Source organism: Plectropomus leopardus, chromosome 24 (assembly GCF_026936395.1).
Source record: "Plectropomus leopardus strain MGB_pleo_1.0 chromosome 24, ASM2693639v1, whole genome shotgun sequence".
NCBI lineage: Eukaryota > Metazoa > Chordata > Actinopteri > Perciformes > Serranidae > Plectropomus > Plectropomus leopardus.
Window position 1 is genome coordinate 506,337 of NC_142199.1, and position 15,761 is coordinate 522,097.

General features: G+C 41.1%; 2 protein-coding genes across 22 annotated transcripts in view; both read right to left on the reverse strand.

Moving 5' to 3' along the window:
* The window catches only part of abi3bpb (ABI family member 3 binding protein b), a 31,091-nt gene extending 28,792 nt beyond the window's left edge, over window positions 1-2,299 (reverse strand). For 11 of the 19 annotated variants that reach the window (XM_088074476.1, XM_088074472.1, XM_088074468.1 and 8 more), the window contains exon 1: window positions 1,961-2,299. In XM_088074476.1, coding sequence (XP_087930602.1) covers window positions 1,961-2,036 — 76 coding nt within the window. In that variant the 5' untranslated portion in view covers window positions 2,037-2,299. The remainder of the gene's footprint in view (window positions 1-1,960) is intronic. The other 8 variants (XM_088074482.1, XM_088074480.1, XM_088074479.1 and 5 more) reach the window with 3 other exon arrangements.
* Window positions 2,300-2,344: 45 nt separating this feature from the next.
* The window catches only part of LOC121966368 (uncharacterized), a 43,619-nt gene continuing 30,202 nt past the window's right edge, over window positions 2,345-15,761 (reverse strand). Inside the window, exons 21-24 of one of the 3 annotated variants that reach the window (XR_015775886.1) lie at window positions 14,943-15,018; window positions 9,213-9,356; window positions 8,232-8,602; window positions 2,345-2,417 (exon numbers count right to left, since the gene is read on the reverse strand). The gene's annotated coding sequence lies outside the window, so the exon portion shown is untranslated. Of the gene's footprint in view, window positions 2,418-8,231; window positions 8,661-9,212; window positions 9,357-13,198; window positions 15,019-15,761 lie in introns of those variants that run through there. The other 2 variants (XR_015775885.1, XM_088074551.1) reach the window with 2 other exon arrangements.

The following is a 15,761-nucleotide window of genomic DNA, read 5'->3' on the forward strand; positions in this document are numbered from 1 at the left end:
CATTAATAGAAGTTTCAGGGAAGCGTTGGCGCCGCCTGCAGGAATAAAAAACAGAAAAATCTGAGGTGGCTGCTGTTGTTGCCTCTGATGAAATAAATGGTGGAAAAGCAGAAAAGTACATAATCAAAAGATTTATGGGAAAGTTTACAGCTCCGTGCAGAACCTTCACGTGAAGCTTCATGTTTTTTATTTGTTGTAAACAGTGAAATGGTGAAGCAGCTGTGGGTGTCAAACGTCCCCGCACACTTTAATGAGATGAGAAAATGTCCCCAAACAGCTGCAGCAGGACAGCTGAGGAAAACCCGTCAAAATTGGTAGAATCAAGATGTTACTCAAAACTTAGATTTTTTTTTTTTTTTTTTGCTCACTCTGTAGTTTCGTCGCTCATAAACTTCCATATAAAGAACCTCTCTCTGTTGTTTTTGGCAGCCTCTGGCCCGCTGAGGTAATCCTCTCCTCTGCGAGTTCTCAGACCACCGTGTCGCTCTGCACGGGGATTTGATCGTCTTACATAACTTTGAAAAGCTCAATGAGGCAGAAAAATCACAGGCTATATCATGAATTAGCCCCGCCCCCCTGCGGACGAGCCAAACACCTGTCTGCACGAGTCATCGCTTCACCTCCTAATCGCTCACATGTGCATCGTAAATGCACCAACATGCATTAAAACAACATGCAAAGAAGCTACATCTGATCTCTTTTCCTGCAGCTTCAACTCACAACACCTCAGTACTCTCAGGTACGGAGGATTCTGCACGCCAAAATTACTAAAGTTGGTCCCAAAATAGTGATCTCGTGATAGTTCGTTTCAGAAAAAAATTGGATGCAAAACAATCTAAAATAGACAAAAATGACAGAGAACTGATTTAAAGGAGCTGCAAAATGACCACAAAAAGATGCAAAATGCCCACAAAGAGATGCAAACTGAATTCAATAAGATGCAAAACAACAAAAAGAGATGCAAAATTACAACAAAGAGATGCAACACTATCATGTAAAGATGCAAAACAACCACAATGAGATGCACCACTACCACAAAAAGATGCAAAATGACCACAAAAGATGGAAAAAGACCACAAAGACATGCAACACTACCACAAAAAGATGCAAAACAACCACAAAAAGATGCAACATAACCACAGAGATGAAACACTAGCACAAAAAGATGCAAAATGACCACAAAAGATGCAAAATGACCTCAAAGAGATAAAACACTAACACAAAGAGATGCAAAATCACTGCAAAAATATGCAAAAAAAATTAGCACAAAAACATGTAAAATTACCATGACCATATGCCAAACCACCACAAAGAGACAGAAGACCACCTCAAAAAGATGCAAAATAACACACCTGCCTCAGACTGAACTCCACTTCAGCGTGCATCATTAACGTACAAACGTGAATAAATGTCTAAAAAATCTACCTCTGACGACTCTGCAGCCTCAACATCAAACACCTCCGAACAAACAGGTACGGAGGACTAAACACGCCAAAAATCCTCAATATCAGCGTGTTTGTTTCACCAGAAAACTTGACACAGATTTCTTCCAAACAGAAGTTTAAGCAGATCAAATCAAGTTTCTGACATTTAACTCTGTTTTTTCACATCTGGAGACTCTTCAAACCAGCCGTGCTGCTAAATGCAGGACGGTGAAGATTTTTGAGACATTTTCAGCCCAGAAACTCTTTAACAGTTTTTCCACCTTTTGCTGATTTGAGTCCTGTTAGTGTTTTATAATTTCATTTAAATCTGATTTTTTTTTAAAATTAAGTTTATTGAAGCATTTATGAACATCAGACTTTTGCAGTTTTGTTTTGTCTCTTTGCTTTTTCCTTTTCACGTTTATTCTGATTTTATTTACACTCAGATTCTGTGTTTCTGTTTTTGTTTTTATTTCACTTTTTCTCCTGATCATTTTCTGCCCCTCACTGTCCCTGAGTAAAGTGTGTCCACTTGCCTCTGGTCCTCTGAGCGGGGACGCCCTGCAGGAGCAGCAGCAGGAGGACTCGCAGGAGGAGAGCGACGCTCGCCATGACCTCTCTCAGCTCCGGGAGGATGAAGATGATGAAGAGGAGGGGGGGGATGAAGAGGAGCGACCAGGAGCTGGACAACTTCACTAAGCGTCTTCAGTCTTAGGACTTGTCAGCCGGCGGACGTCCTCAGTGTGCAGAGGACAGCCTCCCAGACGCCTCCATCTATAGGCTCTGCAGGAGGCGGGACTAGAGCGACATCATCACCTTCCTCTCCTCCTGTACACGCCCTCATCCTCCTCCTCCTCTCCTCCTCCTCCTCCTCTCCTCCTCTCCTCCTATACACGCCCTCATCCTCCTCCTCCTCTCCTCCTCTCCTCCTCCTCCTCGTGGTGTTGTTTTTCACTCTCTGGTGGCTGTTTGACTCGTAACTCCTGCCGAGAGCTGAAAACACAAAAACATGAAGAAAACCAAAAACATTGAAACCAGTTTCATTTTTAAAAAAAGAAAATAACAACATTCAACCAGTTTCATTAAAAAATCTCAATCTGAGTCTTTGTGGTCAAAATGCATCTCTTTGTTGTGGTTTTGCATCTCTTATTTGTGGTTTTTGCATCACTTTGTGTTGGTTTTGCATCTCTTTGTTGTGGTTTTTGCATCTCTTTGTTGTGGTTTTGCATCTCTTCATTGTGGTTTTTGCATCTCTTTGTTGTGGTTTTGCATCTCTTCATTCTTTGTGGTCATTTTGCATCTCATTTCGGTAGCTCTGCATCTCTTTGAGGTCATGTTGCATCCCTCTGTGGTGTCTGTGAGTCTCTTTGGTCACTCTAGTCTCTTCCAGCGAGTCTTTGTGGTTGTTTCTTGTCATTTTACTTCGCATTGTGGTGGTTTGCATCTTTGTGTGATTGATTTGTGTCTCCTTGTGGTCACTGAGTGTCTTTGCAGTTGCTTTGAGTCTTTGTTGTGGTTCTGTGCATCTGTTTCGCGCTGTTTTTTGTCTCTTGTTGTTATGCTGCACGTTCATCACTTTGCATCTCTGAGAAGTTGTTTTCTGTCTCTCTGTAGCTGTTGGTGTCTGTGTGTGTGTGTGTGTGTGTGTGTGTCTGTGTGTGTGTGTGTGTGTGTGTGTGTGTGTGTGTGTGTGTGTGTGTGTGTGTGTGTGTGTGTGTGTGTGTCTGTGTGTGTGTGTGTGTCTGTGTGTGTGTGTGTCTGTGTGTGTGTGTGTGTGTGTGTGTGTGTGTGTGTGTCTGTGTCTGTGTGAGTGTGTGTGTGTGTCTGTGTGTCTCTGTGTGTGTGTCTGTGTCTGTGTGTGTCTGTGTGTGTGTGTGTGTGTGTGTGTGTGTGTGTGTGTGTGTGTGTGTGTGTGTGTGTGTGTGTGTGTGTGTGTGTGTGTGTGTGTGTGTGTGTGTGTGTGTGTGTGTGTGTGTGTGTGTGTGTGTGTGTGTGTGTGTGTGTGTGTGTGTGTGTGTGTGTGTGTGTGTGTGTGTGTGTGTGTGTGTGTGTGTGTGTGTGTGTGTGTGTGTGTGTGTGTGTGTGTCTGTGTGTGTGTGTGTCTGTGTGTGTGTGTGTGTGTGTGTGTGTGTGTGTGTGTGTGTGTGTGTGTGTGTGTGTGTGTGTGTGTGTGTGTGTGTGTGTGTGTGTCTGTGTGTGTGTGTGTGTGTGTGTGTGTGTGTGTGTGTGTGTGTGTGTGTGTGTGTGTGTGTGTCTGTGTGTGTGTGTGTGTGTGTGTGTGTGTGTGTGTGTGTGTGTGTGTGTGTGTGTGTGTGTGTGTGTGTGTGTGTGTGTGTGTGTGTGTGTGTGTGTGTGTGGAGTCTCTTGTGGTTGCTTTTGTTCCTGTTTTGACTTAAATTCTGAATAAAAGCTTGTTTGTTTTCAGAGCAGCATCAGCTGCGAGTCAAACATGTGTGAGGAGGACGAAGGCTCCGACTGACAGGAATGTAAATCACACACACACACACACACTGACGCTGCTGCTGCTGCTGGTGTGTGTGGTTGTGTGTGTGTGTGTGTGTGTGTGTGTGTGTGTGTTTGGGTCACTGAGGTTTGGTTCCACGTGCTCACAGTGAAGCTCGTGAAACCAGAGCGTCCTCGGTGGCCTCGCTGCTGCTGGAGCCAAGCATGATGGGAAGAATGAAACACCACAACATCACACACACACACACACACACACACACACACACACATTCAAGCTCACACACACACAGAGACCCCACCCGCATCACAACACATCCGCCTGCTTCACACGTGCATGCTGGGAAAAAAGCCACAGAGCCAGAAACACTGACATGTTTTCTCCGTGTTGGAGACCTGCAGGAGCAGGAGGAGGAGGACGGGGGAGGAGGAGGAGGGGGAGGAGGAGGGAAAACCTGAACACTGGACCTGCACTCTGAGGACGCCGTGGATGCAACACGTGGCGTCACATGCCACATGACGCCGCCGCAGCGCTGCCAGACAGCATTTGACGCAGCAGAAGACGCTCTGCAGGTTTCGGCTCCGCAGAGAGGAAGGGGTTAAATACAGTCTGATCCTGTCCGTCACCGTCTGATCCCAAGAGTTTCTGCAGCATCGGCTGCACCTGCTGCCGCTGCGCCCCCTGCGGACACCTGCAGGACTGCAGCTGACGGGCTGAGAGGACGTTCACATCGCAGCTCAGTGCGGAGGACGCACAACATGACAGTGAACGAGGAGACGCAAAAAGACCACAAAGACACTAAAAACAACTTGGTTGTTTTGAAACCACAAAGAGCTGCAAAGCCACAACTGTGTTTTTGAAGTTGTTTTGCATCTTTATGAGGTCATTTTGTGTCTCTTGAAATGACCTCAAAAGGATGCAAAAGTGACCTTGACGATGGAATCAGAAAACATGGAAATAAAAAGGCAATAATATATGTCCAGAAATAAAGAAAAACAAAAATAAATAAATAAATACAAATGAAAAAAATAGAAATAAAAAATAAAATTCATTAAAAGGAACAAAGACTTGAAAATGAAATGAGGGTGATTATTAGATGTTATCCAAAAAATGAAAAAAAAACTAAAATAGTTAAAAAAAATATTTCCATGTCTTCTAAATACATGTATTTCAAATAAAAAAAAATAGATATAAAAAAATAGATATTTTTCATACTTTCTGAAGGTTAAGAACCAGTGTCTTTTATTTTTATTTTATTTTGTGCTTATTTTAAGGTATTATTATTTCATATTTTAGGATGTTTTTGTGAATATTTTCAGGAAATTATTGTGTTTGTTTTCAGGTCATTTTTGCACTTATTTTCAGGTCGATTTTCTCACGTATTTTCAGGTATTTCGGTGCTCAGGTTTCAACAAACAAATTAACTAATAAATTCAAAACAATATAAAATATGAAGTGAAGTGCAGTAATTTGACTATTAACAATAATTCAAATAATAATTTATCAAAAATATTTTAATTGAAAAACAAATTTAAATGTTTGATTTAATAAATGTAATTTTAAACAATAATAATAATAATAAAAAAATGTTTTTTTTTTGCTTGTTAAAATTCAGCACGGGTTGCAAACGCAAGGACCAGCAGAGCCAGGACCAGCAGAACCAGGACCAGCAGAGCCAGGACCAGCAGAGCCAGGACCAGCAGAGCCAGGACCAGCAGAACCAGGACCAGCAGAGCCAGGACCAGCAGAACCAGGACCAGCAGAACCAGGACCAGCAGAACCAGGACCAGCAGAGCCAGGACCAGCAGAGCCAGGACCAGCAGAGCCAGGACCAGCAGAGCCAGGACCAGCAGAACCAGGACCAGCAGGTCTTGCCGGCCTGTGGCTCTCAGCAGGAGAACAAACAGGCGTTCTCCTCCGTCAGGGTGAAACAAAGCGTCTGTTATTTAAGAGCCAGCAGCAGGAAAACGCTGCCAGCTTCACTTCGACTGCTGACCTTTACCCAAAAACACACACCCCTTCACAATAAAAGCCCCTCACAGCAGCTCAGCAAATTTCAGCTCTGTTGGATGTTTCTGTAAATTCGGACTGAACTTTCGTTAACGTCACGTTGTTCTCGTCGTCAGCTGATCTCTCGGCGTACGGCGCCCTCAGCTGATTGGTCGGGCCGCGAACGATCATTCGTTCATTAAATCAGATCAATTCAGCCGCTTTGACTCTGCAGGAAACTCTTCTTCTTCTGCTGCTGCTGCTGCTGCAGCGAGCTGGAAAGTGTTAGCAGATGTCGCTGAGCGGGCTGAGCTGCTCCCTCCTCCTCCTCGCCAGCCTCCCCCACTTGGAAACGTCTCAGGTTTGGAGCAGCGAGCGGAGCAGAGGACGCTTTATTTTCCACGCCAGCTTACATGAAGAGACAGTCTGTGAGGCCTGAAGACGACCGGGGAGGAAACCCCCGAAAACACCAGAGAGAGAGACAGTTCAAAAAAGAAAAGAAAAAATATCCAGATTTCACATGTTCTAATGGTGTTTCCTGCCGTGATAGTGCCCCCAAAAGTAACCTTTTCCCTGCCGTGATAGTGCCCCCAAAAGTGACATTTTTCCTGCCGTGATAGTGCCCCCAAAAGTGACCTTTTTCCTGCCGTGATAGTACCCCCAAAAGTGACATTTTTCCTGCCGTGATAGTACCCCCAAAAGTGACCTTTTTCCTGCCGTGATAGTACCCCCAAAAGTGACATTTTTCCTGCCGTGATAGTACCCCCAAAAGTGACCTTTTTCCTGCCGTGATAGTATCCCCAAAAGTGACCTTTTTCCTGCCGTGATAGTGTCCCCAAATGTGTCAATTATTGGGATAGTGCCACCAAAAGCAACATTTATTAGGACAGTGCCTCTTAAAGTGACACTTTTCTAGATAGTGCCACTAAAAGTGACATTTATCAGGACAGTGCCACCAAAAGTGACATTATTCTGGATAGTGCCACTAAAAGTGACATTTTTCTGGATAGTGCCACTAAAAGCTACATTTTCCATAAATGATAAAACGCTGCGGTCTCAGACATCACCTGGTCCAGAGTCCAGCTCCTGAACCTGAAGCTGCCTCCGTCAGATGAAACCCAGCACCTCAAAGAACAAAAAAAGGACCTCGCTGTTATGCAACCGAAGCTAACGCCGTCTGACAGGAAGGCGGCGAGGAGGGGAACAATCAGAGGGCCACTTGTTCTCTCTGACGACTGTGTTTCCCATTAAACCCCCGCACGGCCAAGTCCAGATACTTTCCAGTCCCTGTCAGATCTCACAGAGACACCTGCCCCACCAGAACCAGAACAAGAACCAGCAGAAACCTCTGAAAGCCTCTGACCGCTCAGCTCTGACCTCCTGGAAATGACGCACCAGAAAAAGATCCTAAAAACCTGAAGTTCTGGTGTTTTTACATTTAATGTGTGAAAGAAACTTCAGAGAAGCCCAAAACTGTAGAGACGTGACACTCAACCTGCAGACCGCGGGCCAAATCTGGCCCCTGATAGGGTCCCTGGTGGCCCCCAAACCATTTTTTAATTGACAATAAGGTGTAAGGTGTCTCCATAAGGTGTCAGAGACATAAAACAGCATCAAATACAATCCAAAAATACCTTTGAAATGTCCTAAAATCCTCAAAACGTCCTAAAATCCAGATCATAGTCGGATCCTAAGCTGCTGGCTGAAGATGAAATCTGAAACCAAACTCAGAGAGGATTCAGGTAATAGCCCAATCCTTAAAAGTCCTCCTACAGAGACACTCCTGTCCTCAGCAGCCGTCCTTGCTCAGCCTCTGGGTTCTGGTATCAGGTTTCTGGTTTTCCGGTCTGATGGGGGTCAAGGTTAAAAGCTGCGAGAGCCTCCGTTGGGCCCCGGGGCCTCGACAACAGGGACAGAAAAGTATCTGTGATCCTCCGCCTGTCAACACGTCTGTCTCTGATGTCCACATGTGAGCGTCCTGTCGCGGCTGCTTTCAATTACTTAATCATCACCAGTCCCTCTGAGGGACACCGTCCCCTCAGGTCCCTTTTTTATCGTTCACATTGATTACCTCATTTATATTTTAACTTGTGTGTGTGTGTGTGTCTGTGTGTGTGTGTGTGTGTGTGTGTGTGTGTGTGTGTGTGTGTGTGTGTGTGTGTGTGTGTGTGTGTGTGTGTGTGTCTGTGTGTGTGTGTGTGTGTCTGTGTGTGTGTGTGTGTGTGTGTGTGTGTGTGTGTGTGTGTGTGTGTGTGTGTCTGTGTGTGTGTGTGTTGTCTTGCAATTTAAAAATAAATCAATTTAAAAAAGACAATCTGAGTGTGTTTTAAACTCTCTGAACTGAAACTTTGTCTCACGTGTCTCTGCAGCAGCAGGACGTCTCGTCTGTCCAACTCACTGATGACTTTCTCCACTCAGCTGGTCCAAGACCTGAGACACACAACAACAGCAACATGGCAACAACAGCAACACAGCAACAACAGCTACAACAGCAACACAGCAACAACAGCTACAACAGCAACACAGCAACAACAGCTACAACAGCAACACAGCAACAACAGCAACAAGCAATAACAGCAACTACAGCAACAAACAATAACAGCAACAAACAATAACAGCAACTACAGCAACAAACAATAACAGCAACAAACAATAACAGCAACTACAGCAACAAACAATAACAGCAACAAACAATAACAGCAACTACAGCAACAAACAATAACAGCAACTACAGCAACACAGCAACAAACAATGACAGCAACAACAGCAACAAACAATAACAGCAACTACAGCAACACAGCAACAAACAATGACAGCAACAACAGCAACACAGCAACAACAGAAACAATAGCAACAACAGTAAAAAAAAACAGTAACAACAGTTAGATCAGTGTTTCCCAAACAGCTGATTCACATCATCAACTCCTTATGAACTCATTAGAAAAGTCTCATAAAGTCCTTATGAACTCATTAGGAAAGTCTTATGAACTCATTAGGAAAGTCTTATGAACTCATTAGGAAAGTCTTATGAACTCATTAGGAAAGTCTTATGAACTCATTAGAAAGTCTCATAAAGTCGTTATGAACTCATTAGGAAAGTCTTATGAACTCGTTATGAACTCATTAGGAAAGTCTTAAAGTCGTTATGAACTTTCTATGAACTTCTTATTATATTATTAGTTTATTATGTTATAAACTGGTGATAAACTTGCCGTTTTATGAACTCGTCATGAACTCATTATTGACGAGTTATGAACTCGTTATGGACTCATAGAAGTAGAAACTTGTAGAAGGGTTCTCAGGGGGTTCTCGGTGGAACCTTTCACAGATAGTCTTACCTTGTGTTATATGTTGGATTCTATGTAGATCCCTCTGAAGGGTTCCAGTTGAATCCTTTATGAAAGGTTCCATGTGCAGCAGCAGGAGCAGCAGAAGCAGCAGAGCAGAGGATCATGGGTACTGTAGTCCGGTCTGGGACGGCCCTGAAAGAAGAAGAAGAAGAAGAGATGGAGTCCAGCAGCTTTGTCCTGAAACCAAAACAAAAACCAAACTGTGGAAAAATAAAAACCTAAAAATAAACGGAGCTTTTCACATGTTTGACACAAACCAGCTGAGATCAACTTTCCCAAAAGTTTCTCCAAAAACAACCTCATCATCATCATCACTGTCACCATGGAAACAAACAGAGCGGAGCAGAGAGGCCCAACGCTCAGCTGTTCACACGTCGACACAAGAACTTAGTCTTTTAACCCTTTGAGACCAGGATCAGAGACACCTTTCACACACCGTTTAACCCTGAGACCCGGATCACAGAGACTTTTCACACGCTGTTTAACCCTTTGAGACCCAGATCAGACACGTCTTTCACACGCTGCCTCCTGATGACATATACAGAGGGAGCATGTAGAGAATAAAAAGTGTGGGGCCCAAATTTGAGCCTTGGGGCACACCACAGTTTATTTTATAGACTGTCAGTATGGACATTAAATACGAACTAACTATGTTATTAAATTCATTCATTTTTCTGTGAATAAACATAAAACAGTCAATTAAGTCTTTTATTTTATGTATTTTTTTTGTTCGTTTTGTTTTTGCAGATGCCCTTTTTAAACTGAGGAATCGAGTGATGGATTGATATTTCATTTGTAAGTTCTCTTTATTTGATATTTTTATTAAATTACATAATTAGGAGGGAAAAGACCTGAAAACTATCGCTATTATTTTAAAAAGGGCGAAATCAATAAAAACAAGGATACATATCCAGAAAACAGTATTTATAATTATTATAATTATGTATTCAAAGTAATGTTACAAAAAAAAAACTTTTTTATTCTTAGATTTTTTGTATTTTTTTGAGTAATTTCATTTTTGTTTTTACCGTTTGCTGTTTGTTTTGCGTACTTTCAGATCATTTTCTTGTAACTTTTTTGGGCGATATCTTGCTGCTGTGGTTTCAGACCTGGATGTGTCTGTGAGGAGCAGTTTTGGTCTCAGCTGCTTCTCTGTTACACAACGACATTCTTTCCCTCAGCAGCCGACGAAAACTGGAAGATTTACTCTTTTCTCCGTCTGTCAACACTCACATCGTCCTCACATCGTCCTCAGACTGTCCTCACTCATCGTCCTCAGACTGTCCTCACTCATCGTCCTCACTGACAGCTCAGCCAGAGGAAAAAAACAAACAAAAACAAATTAATACAGAATACACCGAAAAATCACAACTTTTATGAATGAAACATAAAGAAAATCTAAAAAGAATAATTTAAAATAAAAAATTAATATTAAATTCATAAAAAAATCATGAAATAAAAGACTGAATCCTGAATGCAATTAAATGAATAGAAATTAAACAAATGTATAGAAAATAAGAATATTAAGAAAATTCAAAAATATTTTCAAAGAAAATGTTAATATAGCACGTTAAAAATAAAAACAGAATTAATGAAGAATAAATCTATGAATCACACCTCTAATGAATAAAACATTAAGAAAATGTAAAAAACAACTCCAAAAAAACCCAAAAAAACATCTAATGTAATAAATATTGAATTATTTAATTTTTAGATTAGTAACTTTTTAAAAAAGAATCATAAAATAAAACTTTAAAAAATGACTAGAAAATGATCGGTCAAATTTAAGAATAAAAAATATATATATAACATCCTCTTAAAAATTAACAAAATTAATCTTAGAAAGTTTATGGAAAAATAATCAAATTAATTTAAAAAAACTAACAACTAAAATAAAATGTTCAAATGAAACTTTGTATTAAACAATGATGATAAAAATAATAGAAAAGAAGAAAAAAAGAACAAACTTTTAAAACAAAATTAATTAAAAGAAACATGAAAACATCTTCAAAAGAAAACATGAAAAACCAAATGAAGATGATGATGAGGATGATGAAGGGCGACCTCTGTCTGACACCTGAAATTCTCTCGCTGTTATTCAAACACGTCTCGGCTGTCATCGCGTCGTCATGACGATGAGTTTGACTGACAGGCGGCAAATCGCTGAACTCAGTCACGTCTGTCAACAAAGAATCAGGCCAAACTTTCCAGGAATTAGACCACTCCCTCAGAAAAACTACAAAAATGGCTGAACAACACGATCTGTGCTCATCTGCAGCCAAAACATCGACATTGTTACATTTATATGATCTGAAATCATGTTTTTCATACAAATGTTTTTATTGATTCACACTTACAGTTTAAACTCGGATGTACGGAGGACCACAAGTGTCACAGAGATTTACTAACTAAATTATAATATGAAAATAGGCATTAATAAAGTTGTACAAAAATTATTAATCTATGCATAAATAATTATTTTTAAACAATCATCAGTTATTAAACAAATAAAAAAAAATCTAAGGTTATAAATTTACAAATGAAATATTGATCCATTAATCAGTTCTTCAACTTTAAAGGGGGTTTGCAAAAATTAAAACAAAACAGTTAAGTAACTGTTTTAAGTTGTTTTTCTACAGACTAATAAATGAAAACTACTATTTTTGCCAATTTTAATAACATAATTAGTTGTTAAGTAACTATATACTGTACTTTATCACATTGTTTTCTGAAACTTCTGGTCCTCCATACTCACAATCAAAGAGACATTAACCCCTTAAATTGTACTTTAATTTACTCATATTTATATGAATTTCTATAATCATGTTTTTTTTAAAAAAAGAACAATTTGAGTCATAAAAATTTTTACAAAACAAAACTGGAAGAATGGTTTCCAGTTTGAGTTGCTGCAGTTTTGCACAAATAAATACATTTGAAAAATATTTAAAAATTTGAATATCAATCTAAACAAACATTCATTACTAAAATAAAGAGGTAATAAATAAATGGATTTTTTTCCCCTTTAAACTACTGCAGATTGTTAGGTGACAGTTAATTGATACTGACATTAAAAATGAAATAAAATGTAATAAATAAATATATTTATATAAAAATAATACAACAAATAGAAAATATTTTCCTTTAAACTACTGCAGATTGTTAAATAAATGTTTATTGACACTCAAATAAAAAAATGAATAAAAACAAACAAATAAATAAATAAACAAAGAAATAAATTTAATGAAACCTACAGGTGGCAGTATTGTGCCAGCCATGACGGGCGACGCAGTAAACACGGCGCAGACGATACAGGATATTAAAAAAGAAAAAATCATCTTTGGAAACGTTCTGTGATGAACATTTTACGTTCACACAAAAGTGTGAAACTGAGCCAACTTTTGTTTGTTTATAAGAAAAATGCAAATCGACATTTCCCATCAGCCCCCTCTGTAAACTTTCTAGCTACTGACAAAAGAAACTGTCAAAATAATGTAAAAAATATGTTGATTTTATTTATAAAAGGTGGCGGTGGCACACACACACACACACACACACACACACACACACATACACACACACACACACACACACACACACACACACACACACACACACACACACACACACACACACACACACACACACACACACACACACACACACACAGACACACACACACACACACACACACACACACACACACACACACACACACACACACACACACACACACACATACACACACACACACACACACACACACACACACACACACACACACACACACACACAGACACACACACACACACACACACACACACAGTCACACACAGACACACACACACACAGACACACACACACACAGACACAGACACAGACACAGACACACACACAGACACACACACACACACAGTCACACACACACACACACAGACACAGACACAGACACACACACAGACACACACACACACAGACACACACAGACACACACACACACACACACACACACACACACACACACAGTCACACACACACACACACACACACACACACACACACACACAGTCACACACACACACACACACACACACACACACAGTCACACACACACACAGACACACACACTGTGGTTTCATCTTCTAACAGCATAGAAAAAAAACACACAATACAAAACACACCGATGAGGATTTTGACTGCTGGAGGAGAGTTTTTGTGAGCGAGTCGCCGCCGAGGCGCTGCGACGTGTTGGACGTGTCGCGACGGGAAAAAAACAAACAAACTAAATCTAAACAACAACAAACATCTTCGGTCAGTCTAACGGACACGTTTCTAACATCCAGGAAATTCTTTCAAGTCGACCCGACAAAAGAAGAAAATTCAAGTCATTAAATCACAGGAACAAACATCGGGCAGAGATCTGATATTTACGTTTAAAACGCCGAAACTTTCGTTTTTAGCTGCGAGGCCAAAAACACGTTCAACCTCCAAAGTCCGTACAGTTTACTTTATTACTTTAAAAAAACGGTTGTTTGAGGCGTCTGCGGCTCAGAAAACTAAATTCACCCTGAAACTCCTGCAGTCGTCACGCGGCAGAGTCCTCGGAAAACATCACAGCTACAGAAATGATAAAATCGGGAATTTGTGAGTAAACGCGACCTGTGAGAACGAGATCAGCGAGAGAACGTCGACGATTTGTGAGAAGAAAATAACGTGACTGCACGCACATACAGTCAAGAGCAAAGATACAAGATCACATTTCTGAAGTCAAGATCATTCGTGAGGAGAACTTTGTTTGTTTGTACAAACGAGAAAACTTTTGCAAAAACAAGCGAGATAACGTTTGCAAACAAATGAACAGCTCGTTCAAACGAGATCCGAACTTCCGAGAGCAACAAGATAACTCAAACAAACCTGAGAATAACGGGCGCTGACGCCGTCACATCCTCAACGAACGAGACCCGAAACGTCCGGGAACACCGAGCAACTCCGAGGTCGGCTGCTTTTTTAGTGAAAGAAAGAAACCATCTGAACCTGCAGACAGAGTTCAGGGCGATTTAACACACGAGATCTGAGCGCGTGAATGTTGCAGAGCGAAGCTGCAGAAAAGTCGGATTCTGACGGAAGATTCGCGCTAAAAACGCTCAAAACATTCAGAAAAAAGCAAAATGAGGATTAAAACACGCAAACAAGCTGGTGTACATTTCTCTGTTTCAGTTTGTCTTTGGAGACAAAATCCCTTCAAAAAAACCACACAGGACACGGAGACACAGAGACACGGAGACACAGAGACAAGGAGACGCCGAGACGCTTGACACGCGGTGCGCTCACACTGCGGCGTGGACGGAGACATGTAAACATGGGCGTTTGAGGAGCAGCTGATTGGTGGCTGAGTGATGATGCGAGGCGTTGTGGAAAAAACAACAGGGCGTGTCCCCCGAGACGCTAACAGAGCGGCAAAGGCACTGACAGGCGGAATCAAACCCACGACACCAAGCGAGACGTGTTGGTGCGACAGGAAGCAGACAGAAGATAAGCATGAAAGTGACGGACAGATGGACAGAGGTATGAGCAGAGACAGTGTCCACACAACAGAGACTGAAGGGTTAAAGACAAACGTCACAGTATTTACAGGACAGCGGACAGACGACCAGCAGAGGTCAAAGTTCACTTCAGACCAGCAGGAAAGTGTCCTTTCAAAATAAACTCCCTGCTCATCACCTTCACCTCCAGGTGAGTCCATCGGACCGTGGACAGAGTCCTCGTCATCCCACCGGTCGGAGACAAAGGCAGGTGTCTGTGGACACACAGTGAGGACGTCACCGTCATTTCTAAATGTTTCTGACCGAAATTCAATGAAGACATGAAAACTGAAGAATGAAGATTATTCAGCCGTAATATTAAAATAAACCTCTATGCTGACGACTCAGGATTGTTCTTTGGCAGAAAACACCAGCGATTCAAGAGAAATCATGTCTTTTACATTTTCTCTCACTGACAAACAAAATTCACAACTGACTGAAGTTATTTCAGCAATTTTAAACATGAAAATAATAAAATATTTAGCTGCAATCTGCCAATGTATTGAGAGTTTTTAATATATTTTTAATGTCCTAAAAATTCTGTTTGTTCCAATTTAATTTTAATTGTCAATATTTTAATGTAACAACAAGAAAAGAGCTCACATTAAAGATTTGGTGTCCCCCAAGGCTCAGTTCTGGGACCACTTCTGTTTTCTGTTTCTATGCTTCAACTGAGCCACAGATTATACAAATTAACATTACGATAAACCTCTGTGCTGATGACACTCTGAAACACGTATGAGGGATTTGAGACAAACTTTGTCAGCGATATAAATGAAAGTTTTTCTTTCCCCACCAACTGATTTCCTATTAACCCTTTGAACTGACCTCTGACCTCTTTGGGTCAGTCCGTTTCAGCCCAGAGAAGATCTGATTTTACAGTTTCTGGCTCTCATAAATCACGTCATTTTGGTGATTTTTTAAAGAAAACATGCCTTACAAACCTTTGAACCAGAAA